At 32.7% G+C, this 20,063-nt stretch overlaps 1 protein-coding gene across 1 annotated transcript in view; it reads left to right on the top strand.

The window, feature by feature from the left end:
• LOC126885354 (general transcription factor II-I repeat domain-containing protein 2A-like) overlaps window positions 1–7,136 on the top strand; it is a 29,706-nt gene extending 22,570 nt beyond the window's left edge. Inside the window, exon 4 of the mRNA XM_050651911.1 lies at window positions 7,119–7,136. Within this exon, the coding sequence (XP_050507868.1) occupies window positions 7,119–7,136 (18 nt within the window). The remainder of the gene's footprint in view (window positions 1–7,118) is intronic.
• The last annotated feature ends 12,927 nt before the right edge of the window (window positions 7,137–20,063 follow it).

Consider the following 20,063-nt stretch of genomic DNA (forward strand, 5'->3'; position numbering starts at 1 on the left):
TTAAATATCGGGAAAACAATGCATTTTATAAAATATATCTGTTAATCACTTGTCAAAGTACTTCAGAGTGCCTATCGAATGAGCTCCAGAAGAAGTTAATAGCATCAAAATTAAGCAAGTTATGATGAAAATAAGAGAACCCTTTCAATTTTTTTAGGAAAAAGTGAAAAATAAAACATACGCCATTTCCTCAAAAATTAAAATTTATTGTAATTCTTAAAAGAGTTTCTTTATATTAGCATAAGTAATGATTTCAACAATTTTGACCAATTTAGAATGCATATTTTTGAAAAGAAGATGTATTTTTAAAAAATCCGAATTTTTTAAATTATCGTAGTTTTCATTTTCTTTTGATAATAACTCCAAAAATACTCAACATGCCTAAAAAATTATATACAGTCGGAAAAATTAAGGAATACCCATGAACGAACATATAAAACACGCTGTATTTTCCTGTCAGCGTGTCACAAAGAAAATTGCCCAGCGCAATTACATGTAATAATAATTATTACATGTACTTGCGCTTGCCAATTTTTTGTGTGACACGGTGACAGGAAAATACAGCGTGTTTTATATGTTCGTTCATGGGTATTCTATCATTTTTCGTACTATATAACCAAATTTAGTTTTTTCTGTATCAAATATTTTACCTGTTTTACTATTTCTGTAGGGTAAAGAATAACCGAGATAGAAACGTTTAAAGCTAAAATTTTGCTGGGAGAATCATGTAACCGGGGTCATTTAACATTTTAGTTTTAGAAAAGTAGGGGGTTTTAAAGATTAAGTTCAGCGTGGTTTAAGAGCTCTTGAAATTAACTTTCAAATGGTTTTTACGTGAACCTGATATCATAAAAATTAACGGAGTTATTCAAGAGAAAACAATAACATTTTGTGGAAAAATTTTTAAAATATGAATTTTGAAAAAATTTTGAAGCATAAATTTTAATGCTATCAACTTTCAAAATTTGGATTTAGGTTGTACTTACCCTTCACTTCAAAGTTGAAATTGTGCCGTTGGTTGCTTTTACTTGGGGGGTGACAGTCTCCCCTTCTCGGGGGTGAAAAAACATACGTTCAAGATAAGACCGGAAATGGATAAATTGACTGATTTTCAGCAACTTTTGTTCTATAGAGTTTTTTACGTAAGTCAATACTTTTTGAGTTATCTGCCATTGAAAATGTTGATTTTTCGACAAAAAAACTACGTTTTCAGACGGTTTTTCGCAAATAACTCAAAAAGTAAATATTTTATCGAAGAAAGTATCCTCAGTAAAAGTGTAGCTTATAAAAAACCCAAAAAATGTGGTATCAGTAAAGTCTATCAATCAAATAAAAACAAAGTTGTAGCTCATGAAAAATACGTTCCTATTCGTCTAATTCCAAATCGAATATTTCAAGATGAAATCACCGAAAAATTAAGCACTTTTCGGGAAGAACCCATTTAAACTTTTTTAAAGTATTTATAAAAACCTTTGTTTTAATTGTTAACAAAAGTTTTAGCATTAAAATAAGCGAGTTACGCTTAAAATAAAGTTGGCCCTCATTTTTTGTAAAAATCATGAAAATCTCGCTGTGTTTAGCTCCCCAAATGAAATTAATCGCTACCGCTTTACAAAAAATTTACTTACCTATCTATTTTTTATATGATCTGTCAGTCTCACCGGTTTAAAGTGTTTATTTTTGAAAGGGTTGCGAAAGCTTGAATGGGTCACTAATCACGAGTGTATGCAAATTTTGAACAGCCATATCTTAACCAATTTTTGTCTTAAGGAGAAACAAAATGAAACTAGCATATTTATAATAGCAAAACCTACATTTTTTACTGTTTAAGATTTTTCTTATCACTAATACTTTTTAAGTCATTTTGCAAAAATGAAATTTTTCAAAAATTTTTAGAAAAAATTTTTTTACTATAAAACCAAATGTTTTAAAAAATAAGCACTTCAAACCAATTAAACTTACAAATAATATAAACAATACACATACAGTTAAAATAGATGGTAAAGTCAAACGATTATTTCATTTAAGGTGCTAAATAGAGGGAGGTTTTCACGATTTTTTTACCAAAAAAAAAAGGAGAAAACTTTTCTTCAGTGTAACTCGTTTATTTTTGATGCTGTAAACTTTTATAAAAAACAAATAATAAGCTTCTTTTTCGATACTTTAAAAATGTTAATAAGGTTTTCCCGAAAAACGCTTCTTTCTTCGGTGATTTCGCGTTGAATTGTTCGATTTGAAATTAGACGAATAAGAACGTATTTTTCATGAGCTACAACTTTGCTTCTACTCAATTTTTAGACTTTAGTGGTACACCATTTTTTCGTTTTTTTATGGGCTACACTTTTGTTAAATAAATTTTTTTCGATAAAATATTTACTTTTTGAGTTATTTGGGAAAAACAGTCTGAAAACGTAGTTCTTTTGTCGAAAACTCAACATTTTAAATCGCGAATAACTCGAAAAGTATTGACTTACGTAAAAAACTTTATAGAACAAAAGGTGCTTAAAATAAGTCAATTTATCCATTTCTGGCCTTATTTTAAACATGCGTTTTTCACCCCCCGAGAAGGGTTAAATGTCACCCCTCAAGTAAAAGCAACCAACGGCTAAATTCAACTTTGAAGTGGAGGTTATGTAGAACCTAAATCCAAATTTTCATGGAATTCGGAGTTGCCCCTGGAAATTACACTCCAAAACGGTCATTTATTGGGCTAAATAGCAAATTGATATGACAAATTAAATTATTATTAAGTATTAGGTTGAAACAAACAATAATAAGAATTAAAATACACTTGAGAGCAAAATAATCGACTCACTTGCTGAATAATTGTACACGTTGAATTTCCTAAACCTGTTGTCCGATTTGAATGATTTTTTAGTATGTTATAGCCTTATTATTTAAGAAAATCGGTGTAATATTATTGTTGCTATACAGGTAAAGGTCATTTTTTACCGGGTGTAACAATCATACTGTGTTTTTTCTTAAAGTTCGGAACACCCTGTGGAGTATTCTAGCATATAAAAAATATTTAAATTAAAATTCGATTGTAGGCTTAGGCTTTATTAACATTTTCTTTTTTGACTCATTTGCTTATGTTGGATAATAAAAAAGTTAGGTACGTTTAAGAAAAAACACCCTATGATTGTTACACCAGGTATAAAATGACCTTTACCTGTCTAGCAATAATGATATTACATCGATTTTCTTAAATAATAAGGCTGTAACATACTAAAAAAATCACTCGAATCGGACAACAGGTTTAGGAAATTCGAGACTTCTAAAGTGTACAATTCAGCAAGTGAGTCGATTATTTTGCTCTCAAGTGTAGATTAGTCATTTATTTATTTTTAGGGGCTTAGTTGTCGACACTAACATCGATATCAAATGACTGATAGCAGATGCATTATTTATTTCAAAATATGTATAGGTACCTACCTAACAATATTATTGCATTCCAACAATGATGTTCAGTTTTTAAAATTAATGTAGAATAGATATAACACCTATTGTAAGCATCTTTTTGATGTTCACATCAAAGAGATGTTTACATTGTTTGTGACACGTTTAGACTTTATTATTGGATTTACGGAATCATAAAAGTCGTTTAGATAATCCACAAAAATATTACATGACTGCCAGATTAACTTCTGTAACAAAGATTTAGACTTTAGGTGTAAATACAAATAGGGCCCGACGGGTCCGTGTTGCCCCTTTACGTGACAAAATTCTTTCGACGCAATAATTTCAAAAATGAAAATGAATATTTTGAATAGCTCATGGCTATGTTGAAGGAAACATACTTCTAAACAAATTCAGTGATGCATAAAATTCAATAAAAAAATGTTATCAGTTTATGATAAAATAATAGGCGTCTCGGGCCCGTTGGACCCACCTTGCCCGGATAAGGGTTAAACGCTTCCATTAGTCGTGGCTTGTTCCTATAGACGGAGAGGCAGCGCTGAAAAATCTATTTGAATTTACTAAAGCTAGATTTTTCACAGTTGATTACTGTGAGTGTGTAGAGAAACATACTGCGGTCGGTCAAGCGAAACGTAGAACAGGGGTTACTGAGAGGGTATCAAAGTTGCTTTCCTACGAAGGTAATTATTTCCATTTACTAAGGCTGAAAATCAGTACACACATTCTAAATTAAATATAAATAAAAGTTATTATAGTCGGTCAGCTGTATGACGGGACAGAGCCGGTCGGTCGGTCCCAATAATCGATTGAGGAAATGAAGCATTTTGGCTCGCAATTTTTTCGTCCAGCATGGATTAACCTGAAATTTTCAAAGAAGGTAGGGAATAGTCCAAGGATCATTTTATATATCATGCCGCTATCATACCCTAAAACCTTGGGGGTGGTTGCCACCCCATCTCGGGGGTGGGAATTTTTTATTACATTTTAACTATGCAATTCGATGCAAAACGTAATTCTAAGAAAAAATGTTTTTTAGATTTTCTTCGTAAAACTAATATTTTTCGAGGTATTCGCGCTTGAAAATAAGTTTTTCGACGAAAAAATCGACTTTTTTAGAGGGTTTTTTGAGAATACCTCGAAAAACATGCATTTAATCAAAAAAACTGTAGATATCAAAATTGTGTCTTTTAGTAAGGCAAACCAAATTCTTTTCGAGTAATATCATTAGGACCAACACAAACCGAGATACGGCATGTTAAAAGTTAGCTTTTTTCGTCAAATGCATAATTTGAAATATTCAAAGCTAAATAATGGGAAAAATTTGAATTTTTCGAGAAAAACTTAAATAATCTTTTTTCAAGTATACAATTAGAGCTTTCAAAAAAAATAACAAAAAGTTTCTAGCATGAAAATTAAGCAACTTACAATCAAAAAAATGTCGGTATCTGCTTTTCTCTACGAAAAAATCAGTGAAAACAACCCTCTAACTACCTTCCTAATTCAAAATTGGTCTTCACCTTTCTGTAGTTCCTTTTATATTTATATTATCGATACATTCAAGGAGTTTGACCTATTTAAAATACCTAATTTTGGAAAAATATTATATCTCACTGTGTACTGATTTTCGGCCTTAGTAAATCGATTTAATTACGTTCGTAGGAAAGTAACTTTGATACATCAGTAATGAGACCCCTCAAAAACAATTTTGTAGGATTTTTAAAGAGCTATAATACTGTGTAAATTAAATTCCATAAGATGCCTTAGTTTTTAATTGGGGCGGGTTTAAAGGGCTCGAATAAGGGAGTGTTTGCTGGTAAATAGAGGTTTTAAACAGCTGTATCTGGCTAACTATTCACGATAATGGAAATCTACGCTCAGGGTAATTTTAATCATTAAAACAGCTACAATTTAGTTGTTTATAATTTTTTTCATATCTCCAGTATTTTCGGAGGTATTTTGAAGTAAAAGGTAAAAAATACCAAATTGCAAAAAATCTATTTTTCTAACTCCAATTTTTCCAAAATTAGGCATTCTAAACAGGTCAAACTCCTTGAGTGTATTGATAATATAAATATAAAAGGAACTACAGAAAGGTGAAGACCAATTTTGAATTAGGAAGGTAGTTAGGGGGTTGTTTTCACTGATTTTATTCGTAGAGAAAAGCAGGTACCGACATTTTTTTGTAAGTCGCTTAATTTTCATGCTAGAAACTTTTTATTATTTTTTTTGAAAGGTCTAATTGTATACTTGAAAAAAGATAATTTAAGTTTTTCTCGAAAAATGCAAATTTTTCCCATTATTTGGCTTTGAATATTTCAAATTATGCATGTGACGAAAAAAGCTAACATTTAATATGCCGTATCGGTTTGTATTGATCTTAAAAATATTATAGGAAAATAATTTGGTTTACGTTACTAAAAGATACAATTTCGATATCTACAGTTTTTTTTTTATTAAATGCATATTTTTCGAGGTATTTTCAACAAACCCTCTAAAAAAGTCGATTTTTTCGTCGAAAAACTGTTATTTTCAAGCGCGAATAACTCGAAAAATATTAGTTTTACGAAGAAAATGTAAAAAACATTTTTTTCTTAGAATCAGTTTTTACATCGAATTACATGGTCAAATAGTAATAAAAAATTCCTGCCCCCGAGATGGGGTGGCAACCACCCCCAAGGTTTTAGTGTATGATAGCGGCATGATATATAAAATAATCCTTGGACTATTCCCTACCTTCTGTAAAAGTTTCAAGTAAATTCATGCTGGACGAAAAAATTGCGAGCCAAAATGCTTCATTTCCTCAATCGACTATTGGGGCCGACCGACCGGCTCTGTCCCGTCATACAGCTGACCGACTATAATAACTTTTATTTATTGAATGTGTGTACTGATTTTCAGCCTTAGTAAATGGATTTAATTACCTTCGTATGAAAGCAACTTTGATACCCTCTCAGTAACCCCTGTTCTACGTTTCGCTGGACCGACCGCAGTATGTTTCTCTACACACTCACAGTAATCAACTGTGAACAATCTAGCTTTAGTAAATTCAAATAGATTTTTCAGCGCTGTCTCTTGGTCTACTACCAATAATAGCTACATCGTCTACCTATGCAGTAATTTGTACTGTATTGGCGTTTATAATTTTGTATGACGACTTTGTCCATTAAAATAATATGTTAAAAATATAATAAAGTAAAGAACTCATTACAATATTATTAGAGACCGACCGATTAATCGGCTTCGGCATCGGCTTCGGCCACCTTCGGTCAATATTTAAACCTTCGGCCAAAATTCGGCTTCGGCCAAAACGAAGCCGAAGGTTTCGCCGAAGGTGGAATAATAAAGTGCTCTGAGTATACTATACTAAAGCGTCGTTTAAACACAAAGATAAGTCACAGCAACTAGTTGTGATGACAAGTTGAAACGCTGTTTAGACGCTGCGATTCAATGCGATACCACCTTCAACCCAACTCCAACTTTGATAAGTTGTGCGATGCACCGTTTACACACAATGATAAGTTGCAACAACTCGATTGACCTTGATAAGTTGTTTGATTTATCGCTGTGTTTAAACGACCCTTAACTATACTATATAAATAATCTCTAAACAATATGCTTCGGCGAGCCTTTGATACTTTGAATAATATTTACACCCTATTTTATACCCTAATAAACTAAAACGTTTTACAAACTTTCAGGTAGTAGGTAGGATATAAATTTTAACAATAGGCCAAGATGTCTTAAAGATCTTCATTTGAATATTTCTCACGTAGTAAAATTCTGAGGAACTATAATAATTTTATTGTATTTGTTAAAACTCAAGATTACTGGTATTTTTTCTACCTAAATATTAAAATGGCAAAACATCGACCATCGACTATCCCTACTATAAATGCAAATATTTAGTCACCTTCGGCTTCGGCTTCGGCCGAAGGTATCCTTCAGGCCAAACTTCGGCATCGGCTTCGGCCAAAAAAATCACATTCGGTCGGTCTCTAAATATTATAGAATAATATTACCATAATATTTAAAGAAAATATTAATAATACATATAACCACAGTAAATTAAATATAACATTAGGTATATTTATTTTTAGAATTCAATTCTGAGTCCTAAAAACCACTATTTATTTATTCTCATAAATTAACGCTACCAATCATTTAAGAAAAAATGATACGGTTAATTTAAAATCAATACAAAATGATATTAACAGTTATTGCTTTTATCATATTTTTTAAATCAATTAATACTAAACCAACTGCTCCAGTTTCGTTATTCTAGATAAAACATTTCTAGTGGTTACTTTGACTGATTTAAGGCGTTTTCTTCTCGTTAAAAGAAAGTAACTATGATTGTAATTAAAAAGTTGTATCACCTTTTGTTTGGAAGCCTTAACACTTATGAAGGTAAGTTGTGGCATTGGGCTTCCGGCGCACTAGCTCAACTGGGGTTTTTTGGCCCTTGGGAGATATGCCCATTTAGCTAAAACTTGTCAGGTCAGCTAAAAAAGCCTATTATCAAAATCGTCTGGGAAGCTGTAAAAGTGTTGCAAAAGAAACTTGGTCTATAATAAACGATCTTCGAAATAAAACTCACACAGCTCAATCATTTTCCCTTCCAAATCCTGAAAGTCTAAACGACTACTTCGTTAATGTGAGTAAAAATATAACATCAACAATTTTGCCGCAACAAGATCCCATTTCCTATCTTCCTAATTCAAGACAGGTCTCGAATTCAATCTTTTTACGACCAGTCGATAACTCTGAACTGATCCAAACAATCAATAGTATCAAAAGCAAATCATCCTGTAGTACTGATTCTCTCACTAATTAATGATTCCTTCGAAAAAGGTAAATTTCCAGAGTGCCTAAAGACAGCCATTATTATTCCTCTTCACAAGGGTGGCGAAAAATCTGATGCCTGCAACTATAGACCTATTGCCTTACTACCAGTACTCTCCAAAATTATTGAAAGACTCATTAAAACTCGACTTATGTCCTTTATCGTTAATAACAACATTTTATCACAAAATCAGTTCGGCTTTTTAACAAATAAATGTACCACTGATGCCATGTTTTCTGTACTACATGAGGTTTACCAAGCACTAAACAATAATCTTTATACTGCCACTGTTTTCTGCGACTATGCCAAAGCTTTTGATTGTGTAAATCACGACATCTTGATTACAAAACTAAATTTCTATGGAATTCGAGGTATTTCTTTGAATTGGTTCCAATCCTACTTGAATAATCGGAAACAACTAATTAGAGCAAATGATACTGACTCTAGTCTCAAAAACATCGTATGTGGAGTACCACAAGGTTCAGTATTGGGTCCTATACTGTTCCTTATCTTTATAAATGACATCACTAATTTAAAAATCAATGGGAAAATTTTTCTTTTTGCTGATGATACCAGTATCACTTGGAGCAACTCAACTATTGCATCTCTTCATGAAACTATAACTTCGGATCTACTGACGATAAAGACCTGGTCTGACTCTACTTTACTCTCTTTTAACGTAAATAAAACAGTAGCATTGTCCTATAGCTCTTCAACCTTTGCCTCTTAATAACAGCCAGATCAGTACCGTTGACAGCAACCTCAAATGGTCCCTTTATATCGATTCGTTAAGTAAGAAACTCGCCTCAGCTTGCTATGCAGTACGATCTGTCTCAAGGGAACTCAATTTAGCATCTTCTAAAATAACATATTTTTCGTTGTTCGAGTCTCATCTTCGATATGGTCTTCCTTTTTGGGGTTCTAGTACAGCTGCTCAATTTGATGTCATTTTTAGATTGCAAAAAAGAGCAATAAGATATTTGTTTGGCCTCAGAAGATCTACACATTGCAGAAGTTACTTCAGGGATCACAAAATTTTAACACTTCCATCTTTATATATTCTAGAAACGGTTTGTTTAATTCGTAAACACCTTCATGTCTTTCCATCAAGGCCCAATCATCTTTACTCCACCAGAAATTCAATCTTTGATATTTATTTACCGATTCCATCCCTGAGTTAGTAAAGAAATCTATATTATATTCCGCAAAGAAACTGTACAATCATATTCCGTTACAACTTAAATCTGCAACATCTTTCCCTAAGTTTCGTAAAATGACAAAAGACTATCATCCAAAAGACCATATTATTCAATAGAAGAATCTCTTAATGAATAACTAAGAAAATTGGGTTCCATACGCAGTAGCATAAACTTGTCAGTTCCTTATGTTGTACCTATTTTATTTTATTTGTTGTATGTTCAATTTACAATTTATATATATTTTGCAATGAATTGTTTTTGTCTTGGCTTTTATATCTTATACTGTATATTATTGACGATTTATCTAATTTTAGTAAAAATTGTAGTTGTTATTTGTTATTTATATTATGTTTTTCTTTTGACTGTATGTAAGCTTTGTCCATAAAATTGTAAAAATTTTCAGTGACAATAAAGCATATTTCTATTCTATTCTATTCTAGCCAGCACCATATCTTATAGACAAGGCGAAAACGGCGGGTTCGTTGGGAAAAATATTCCCATGAGATTTTTTTGCATTATCACATTCGTGAGACACCCCAGAATAAGGTTCAAGAAGTCGCCCACGCGAAAAGTGGTCCAGATTTTTTTTAAAAATTTTTTTAATCAAATTGCAAAAATCAATATTTTTGGCCCGGATAAATTTTTTTAGGTTTTTTTGACCATTCTGGACAAAAAAGGTTTGTTATATTTTTTCTTTAAAGTTCATCGTTTTCGAGTTATAAGCAATTTAAAATTTGAAAAACGCGAAAATGGCCACTTTTAAGGCTTAATAATCCGGTTAAAAGTTATTATTATGAAAGTCAGAAAGTGACTAAATCAAAGTTTAAGGCCCCCGCTACTTGATCCTGAAGAAATCTGTGTCATTAATTTATTACTTAGCTGTTATTTTTAAATAATAACAATGAGCGGTTAGATCGTATTGACGCGGCTGTAAATGTGAGTGCGAGTAAGATGCACAAGAGGACTGCCGGAATGGCATCTCTCTCGCACTCAGCATTTACGGCCGCCTAACACGTGCATGGCGCTCATTATTATTACTTAAAAATAACAGCTTAGTAATAAAATAATGACAAAAATTTCTTCAGGATCTTGTAGGGGAGGCTTTAAACTTTGATTTAGTCACTTTCTGACTATCATAATAATAAGTTTTAACCGAGTTGTTAAGCCTTGAAAATGGCCATTTTCGCGTTTTTCATATTTTAAATTGCTTGTAACTCAAAAACGATTAACTTTAGAGAAAGAATATAACAGACTTTTTGTCCAGAATGGTCCGAAAAACCTAAAAAAAATTTGTCCGTTCCAAAAATATTGATTTTTGTAATTTGATTAAATTTTTTTTTAATTTGGACCATTTTTCGCGTGGGCGACTTCTTTAACCTTATTTTGTGATTATGCAAAGTCTCGCGAATGTGATTATGCAAAGAAATCTCATGGGAATATTTTTCCCAACGAACCCGCCGTTTTCGCATTGTCTATTAAACTAAAAACTAACTAATCCTAACAAGCACCGAAAATATGACGAAGAGAACCATCCATACGACCAAGGATGGGAAAAGGAAAAACACTTTTCACACCCAGGGATCGATCAGGGTGACTAACCAGGGCCGTAACTACCATTGGGGCAACAGGGCAGTGCCCCGGGGCCCTCGTTTGATTGGCCGTGCATTTATTGTAACGCGGAATGGGACGTTTCATCGCCGCCGGTTCATCACCGCCGTTTCGATGCCGCCGGTTCATCGCCAGTCCATTTCATCGCCGGCCGTTTCATCGCCAGTTAGTCAGTTGATCTTGTATTATGGGAGATGACACGACACGACGTTAAATTCAGTTCAAAACTTATGACAAATAAATAGATAAAAAATATTATTATATTAATTTACTGTTCTATTTCTACTTCCCCTAAATTTGATACTAAACAGTATTAAATTTGTAGTATTAAATTATATTATATATTATAAAAGTTTAAAAGTCTATTAAAAGATAAGTATGGCAACAAGAATGGTCATATCTCGCATTTCCTAGAATTCCTAATTAATACTAAAAATAAATAATAAATTTAACTGTCGAAAATTGGTCGAAAATTCGGAAATATATCAGTTAGCGATTAACTGACTGGCGATGAACCGGCGGCATCGAAACGGCCGACTATGAATCGGCCGGCGATGAACTGGCGGCATCGAAACGGCGGCGATGAACTGGCGGCGATGAAACGTCCTAGACCAATTGTAACGAGGTAAAATAAACTTTTTAAAGTGCTTTCAGTCAAGTTCTACTTCGAGTTGTCCGATTGTAATAAGTACACGGCATTTTAATTCTAACAACTTCAATGATCGATTTTAAGCTCTTTCAACTGCACCATTATAAAAGATTTTGTCTCAAAATCTCTCCATGAAGTTACCTCATCTTCTCTGCTTTCAATCCACAAAGCAGCTCTGTCTTTCAGATGGCTTCATATGATTTATTTGTAGTTTTCAAAGTTCTGCATATGTTGGAATTTGTTTTTTAAGATTTTCATGAAAGGTACCGATGTCGTTTTCTAGTTACTTCCCGACGGTATCCTCCTTTTTGACATTTTCCTATCTCCTTCAATTTTTCTTTCACTTTCTCTATATCGAATTTTAATGCATTCTCGAATTTTTCTTCCACCTTTTCGATTTTCTGTATCTTCTCAGCAATCTGGTTTACCTCTTCCTGCATTTTCTCTAAATAAACCTTTATATCTTCATTTCATATTTTTTCAACTCCCAACGAACAGTATCGTTCGTTGGGAGGCACTGAAGTCCTCATACCAATCTCAAAGGTATTCCTCAAAAGTGACTCTAAAACCTCTCAATCCAGCACGCTGGGCTGGAAGATTTGATGCAGTAAATACGTTGAAACACAGATTTTGCGATGTTTTGAAGTGCCTTTTAAGTCTAGTTCTGACAAGTAACAACACAAATGAAAGAGACGAAGCAGCACAACTGAAAAAAAGAAACTAGAATCATTCAAATTTGTTGTGTTACTAGTTGTGCAAAATAAAATCCTTAAAACCCTTAACATAGTCTCGAAACCACTGCAGTCAAAATCTTTGGACCTTTTAACAGCTTACAGTTTACTTGAAGAGAGCCTCTTAAAACTAACTGAAATGAGAGGATAATTTGAAACCTTCTTTGAAGTGGCTTTAAATATGTGTCAACGTTGGGGAATACCAGTAGGGTTCGCTCCAAAAAGAATGCAGAAGACGAAAAAACATTTCGATGAACTGTGCGAAGATGAAAGTCTTCAAGATCCCAAGTCATGATTTAGAGTAACTTAATGATCGACACATTATGCCATCAGCTAGCCACTGGCTTTCAAGGAATGAAAGCAGTGTTAGATTCGTACCTAATTGTTCAACGTGATTTTATTTTGAATGCAAACGAACAATATTTTCAATGTAGGGTAATATGACCCGTATGCACGCCAATGCTGAATATAAAAATTCGTAATTGTAAATTAGAAAATGCGCAATAACTACCTCTTAAAACCTACCAAATTTCATTTGCATATCTCAACCGGTTTTAAAGCAATAAATAAATCGTCAGTTTGTAAGAAAAAATTCAACATCCCGTATCTTGGAAACGCAGCATTTGCGGACATATGTTTATAAAGCAAACGGTCATTATTTTTTCATGCAGAATTACCTCTTAAAGTTTGTCGCACTTATTTAGAAACACCCTGTATTGATGAAGAACGTTGCTAGTTGTTAAAGTACAGTGGAACCTCGATAACTCGGATTAATCGGGACCGCGGCCGATCCGGGTTATCGAAAATCCGGGTTAGCCGGAGAATATAGTAAAAATTAATAAATAACCTCCATTACAATTACAAAAACATGAAACACATATGCACAGTACACATCTAAATTACGTATAGTTGTATAGAGTGTAGGGTTTTGTTCATTTCTTGGTAAAAAACTCAGTCATACTGTAGAGATGTACCGACACCATAATATGGTAGGTCTGGATCCTGCGTACAAAAAAAAATTGATAAATAGCAAGCTGAAAATTTGTTATTAGCTTAAGGGTGTCTAGTCGGACAAACATTAATATATGGGAACACTGGAACAGGGGAAGTTTTAACTGTGGAACAGGTTAAAAATTTGGAACGGTCAGACCACGAAAACGGCACATGTATTTTTTCCGACAGAACAGACTTAAACTCTCCGAACAGAGATTAAACTCTCATGCAAAAATCAGACTGCTATTTATCACCAAATTGGCGTTTTAATGAGTGGAACATGTAAAATATGTCAAATGACAGGAATTATGACAGGTGATAAATAGCAGTCTGATTTTTGCATGAGAGTTTAATCTCTGTTCGGAGAGTTTATGTCTGTTCTGTCGGACAAAACAAATGTGCCATTTTCGTGTTCTGACCGTTCCAAATTTTTGACCTGTTCCACAATTAAAACTGCATGTTCCAGTGTTCTCATATATCAAAGTTTATCCGACTAGACACCCTTAAGCTATTAATAAATTTTTAGCTTGCTATTAATCAACTTTTTTTTCATACGCGGGATCCAGACCTATGGTAGCATAATATCATATTATGATGCTGCAATAAATTTATTTTAAAGATTCGTCTTTATCAATCCTACCTAATGTTTCTAGTTTATTTTCCATTGTCACTGCAACATTTTTACGTTTTGTTACCATTACGTAGACAAAGCAAACACAATCTGAAGCACGATTACATTACAGAACGGAAGTGATTAATAGGCTGTACTACACACAATACAAGAATTTTTAAATAGTCACGTCTTTTTTAAACAATGCTAAGACAGTTTGACATAAATAAAGAAAAAGGAATACAGACAGGTGTCTGTTCTTTCCGATAAGCTGAGACGGTCGCTCTGGCTGCCGCCGTGAGCGTCATAAAGTTAGCGAAACGGTTTTTTCAAAGTCGTTATTTTGACTTCTACCATAGCTCAAAAAATTGCACCTCGTTTGCGGATAATTGCACCATTCAAAATTTTATTTGCGGAGTTTCCGTTTTCGAGATACAAGCAAATCAAAAGTGGAGATTTCGGCGCAGCGCTAAAAATAAATGTCGATTTTCAGGGTATAAAATGCCGTAAAGTCACTAAATAACCATATCAAAAAATTGCACCTCGTTTGCGGATTATGAATAAACTGGTTTTAATTGAAAATTGTGAAAATTTAAAATGTTATAAAGGAAAAACGATATTAATCTTGGTTGCCTATACTGTAGGGGCAAAGGAATGCCAGAATAATTTTTACTTTTGGTAAACCTAAACTGTAAGGCTAAAAGTAGTATGTACCATAGTCAAAATAACTCCTCCTGACTTAAAGGTAATCCCTCCTTTGAAATTTCATTTGGGGATTTTCCGTTTTCGAGATATAACCAAATAAAAAGTTGAGATTTCGAATAAATTTTCATTTTCTGGGTATAAAAAGCCGTAAAATTGCTAAATAATCATATCACCTAATTGCTCCTCGTTTGCGGAGTATAAATAAACTGGCTTTAATTGAAAATAATGAAAATTGAAAATTTTATAAAGAAAAACGATATTAACGACGGTTGTGGTTGCCTACACTGTAGGGGCAATGCAAAGGAATTATTATTCATAGTAGTGATGTTGATTATAGTTACTTTCGAGGATTCGTTACAAATCGTTACTTTTGTATAAAGTAATCATTTACAGTTACAGTATTCGTTACTTTGGATTACTATGATCACTTTTGTATTTGAGTACCGGTAATCATATCGAGAATCGTATTTCTCAGTAGGTAGATATTTTGTATAGGTATTTCGATATAACAACGACCTTCACCGATCTGTTTAAGGGATAAATCGTTACTTTTGTATAAAGTAATCATTTACAGTATTCGTTACTTTGATTACTATATGATTACTTTTGTTACTTTTGTATTCGAGTACCGATAATCATATCGAGAATCGTATTTCTCAGTAGGAAGGTATTTTGTATAGGTATTCTGTCACACCCTTAAAACGCTTCATACCGATAACGATATTCCATAACACTCGTAAAATACCGGTCCCGTCCGTTACTCGCTAGGATACGATTGGTATTTTTTTTATAGAAAGTAATCAAGTGTACTGGTTGTAGATACAATAGTCGTTACCCGCTCTGATACGATTGGTACAAAGTAACGAAGTAATCAGAGTAATCAAAGTAACGATTTGCCTCTCTGTATAGTAATCGGTACTTTCGGTATTCGTAAGTAACGAGTACTTTGTAACGAATAGTTAGTTACTTTTTCAACATCACTATATACACCATGGCCAGAATAATTTTCACTTTTAACTTAACACATTTAATTTCTCCTGGTTTGAGGATTATGAATAAACCTGGTTTTAACTTAACTAAAAATCCGCTGTGTCTAGGTACACGCTAACGTGTACGCAAATAAAAAAGTTGTCTATTCGGTAGGCTTACACCGGTCACGGATTAAGAAAGAAATGAACGAATTGACTGGTCCGCTGTAGTTTGACTATTTACACATTGGCGCAGTCATTTTTTATTTGAGGGGATGTTCTTATATAAATCAAATAATTTAAAATTTTAGCCTCACAAGCCTAAACGATATAATTTCATGATTCTTTACAACAGTTCATTCATTACCCGTAGCAAAAAATCAGTATACCTAATTTTAATTGTTGCATGAATATCCATATAATAAAAATAAAACAAATTTTAACTTATAAAAGGTAGAAGGCTAAACGTTGCTGTATTGTTGATGTTTTAATTTAATCTCTAAAATGGTTTTATATAAAGTCACAATCAATTTAAGTGATATATTAAAGCAGCCGCAATGCAGCCTATAGTCAATAAGTTTTCTTTGTTAGTTATGTATATTTAATAGTTTTTATGTATAATGGGGTATTTTCCCCGTAAATAAAAATTATTAAAAACAATATCGTCATATGTATGTAACTACAATATCTACAAATAGTTTCAATTTCAAACAAATCACACTTACTAAAATGATCACGCCTTGAAAAAAATCCGGAAATCCTACAGCAGGGCATCATATAAACATCAAATATTCAAGTAAACTCCTAAATATTATTAAGTCAATATACGTACCAATTTTTTTTTACTAAAATGATTTAGTCTTTATTGTTCACACTATCATCTTCATCGCTGGGGTCACCGTTAATTGTTATTATGATTGGGTTTATTTCGTTAATTTTATTTTCACGAATCCACCAATCCTTAATTAATTTTTCGCACTTGGATATATATAGTTCCGCCATACTTCTGGAGTTGCAATTGAAAGTGCTTCTCGCCAAGTTTCAAAAACCGCTTCGTCAGTATAACCACTAGGACCATAATATGGTTGTCGTAATATTGTTTTGCTGTTCCCCATATATTTTCGATGGGATTAAACTGGCAGTGGTGTGGTGGAAGATGTAAAACTTGATGCCCGTAACTTTCAATAACTTGAACCACCAGAAAGATTTTTGGTTTCGCATGTTCTTTTGCCAAACGTAACAACTCAGACTTTAATATAAGCTGTGGAATAGATATGCATTCATTTTTTAGCCATTCTTTAATTTTATCTACATTCCACGAATTTGCTTAGTATATATGCTTTTGTTTAGTATTTCTGAATGGTAAGGCGCATTGTATAAAATAATTACGCTGGGCTCACTTAATCCGGGAAGAAGTTTTTCACGCAACTATTTCACAAACATTTCCGTGTTCATATTGTCATGATAGTCACTGTTTTTTATGTAGACGAAAATATTAAATTAGCACCTTTTATATATCCTGTCTTCCCTCCCGCGTGCAGAATTATATGTCGCTTCTCTTCTCCACTAGTATGCTTGATCGATTTTATCTTGTCATCTTACCATATTCTCTTGGTAGCACCCTTAGAAAATATCCATGTTTCGTCTAAATATACAAAAGTTGACTCTTTTTCTTTAAATTTGTTATATTTTCTCAGAAACTCAATTCTCTTGTGTACAACATAACTTCTTTCACAAAGCGCTTTTCTGTTATCCTCTTTTTTAAATTTGAATCCTATGTTATGTAGGACTTGCCATAAACTTGTTCTGCCGATGTCACCAAATTCCCCCTATTCTCATTTAAAAAAATCATCGATTACGTCATCACACCCAGATGGATGACGACACTAGTATGATATGTATGCCAAAATATAATTTAAAAACAAAAATCGGCCTCTTTCGGGATTTTCCCTAATGTCATCGGTTTACGAAATAACAAATTTATTCCTTTCATTTGCACCCTACTGTATATACGAGTAGATGCAAAATTTACTAAATGCATTAACATTATTTAGTGGTGGCCGCATATCGAAATAACTACTCTGTGAGAGACCACATAATGGAATAAATTAAACATCTAGGATCTAACAACATCACGAGAAAAACCAAATGCAAAATATACAAAACCCTGATAAAACCGGTCCTTATATATGGATCAGAGACATGGACACTGTCGAAAAGCGATGAGAACTTATTAGGTACGTTTGAACGAAAAATCCTCAGACACATATACAGGGTGTCTGCGTAACTTGGAACCATATGGGAAACTTTTTTAATATCAATTTTACGAAAAAAAGTCATTCTTTATAAAGTGCTCTGCCTAGTCTAAAACCTAAGATGCAATCATCAGATATCAAATTTTGTCAACAGTATACGAGGTATGTCAAAAAATATGAATTTCGCTCAAGAGCAAAAAGTACCTTTATATTTCAAAATATCAAAAAAAAATTATTATGAAAAGTTATTTGTAATTAAAAACTATATTCAAATTTGCAATAACAGCCTTCTACTTGAAAAAAAATTCTGAAATTTTCCTAAATTACCGAATCACATCATTTTTATTTATTACACATGTAATAACACTTTTATTAATAATTTTAGGAAAAAAGTTATTCTTCATAAAAATCTGTGCATGGTCTAAACCTCAAGATGCAACCATCAGTAACAAGTTTGTTAATTTTATACGAGGTGTGTCAAAGAAAGAAAGAATTTCTAAATTATTTCTAAATTCATATTATTTGACACACCTCGTATAAAATTAACAAACTTGGATAACTGATGGTTGCATCTTGAAGTTTAGACCATGCACAGATTTTTATGAAGAATACTTTTTTTCCTAAAATTATTAATAAAAGAGTTATTACATGTCTAATAAATAAAAATGATGTTCGGAATCGGTAATTTAGGAAAATTTCAGAATTTTTTTTTCAAGTAGAAGGATGTTATTGCATATTTGAATATGGCTTTTAATTACCAATAACTTTTCATAATAAAATTTTGTGATATTTTGAAATATAAAGGTAGTTTGCTCTTGAGCGAAATTCATAGTTTTTGACATACCTCGTATACTGTTGACAAAATTTGATATCTGATGATTGCATCTTAGGTTTTAGACTATTCAGAGCATTTTATAAAGAATGACTTTTTTTCGTAAAATTGATATTAAAAAAGTTTCCCATATGGTTCCAAGTTACGCAGACAACCTGTATAAGGAAGTGAAAGAAAATGACGTATGGTGCAGAAGATATAATTTTGAACTATACGCAGAATACAACGAATCTGACGTCATAACATCCATAAAGATCGGACGTCTGCGCTGGATAGGCCATGTTGAACGGATGTTGGAGACCGAAACACCAAAACATATAATGAGGCAAACACCAGTAGGGAGAAGGTCAAAGGGAAGACCCAAACTTAGATACATGGAACAAGATCTGAAAACACTTGAGATTACCCACTGGAAGAACAAAGCAAGGAACAGAACAGAATGGAGGAAATTCTTAGAATAAGCCAGGACCCAAAAAGGGTTGTCGAGCTACTGATGATGATGCTAGACCACATAACGAATTAGCTACTCTGCTCTAGAACGCATATCGAATCGGCACTAATCTATATATTTTTTCGTATTTAAAATATTACTTGCGGGTGAATCCTAATTGTTCTTTTATTCAAGGAAGTCTCTTCTAATTTAGTACATATTAAGTTTTTGCTAAGAAAGGTATTTCTAACAAGGGTGCATTGTATTTTATTATCCATCTTATTATTTTTCCTTAAGTTATCTTGTTTATTATATTTTAATCAAAAAATTACTAAAAATTTAATAATTAAATAGATATTGACCCTCTACGCACCCGAGATGGTTAGTCAGTAACTCTGGTAGCGTGAGGTTGTGTATGTTTTGATTTGCAACACGGCCAACTGCTAATTGTTGTGTTTACATGTTTGTTTTGATTTGTGGAGTGTTGTGAGTTACTAGTAGTAAGTCGTTCTACTTTTTGTTTACTTTTATCGACCTTATTTATTACTGCAATACAATTTTTGACCATGACATACAGCTGTGAAAATTGTTTTTCACATTTTTCTGATTCGGATAAATTGAATAATTTAAGATGTAATGGAGATTGTCGGAGAACTTTCTGTATGAAGTGTACACGCCTAAACAAGTCGTTCACAAAAGCCTTATTGGATCAAAAATTTTCCCATCTAAAATTTTTTTGTACACTATGTGATTCGCCTAGCTTAAGATATTTAGATGAAAAAATAAATAACCTATCAAAAAATCAAATACCTCTAGAAAA

Source organism: Diabrotica virgifera, chromosome 5 (assembly GCF_917563875.1).
Source record: "Diabrotica virgifera virgifera chromosome 5, PGI_DIABVI_V3a".
Taxonomy (NCBI): domain Eukaryota; kingdom Metazoa; phylum Arthropoda; class Insecta; order Coleoptera; family Chrysomelidae; genus Diabrotica; species Diabrotica virgifera.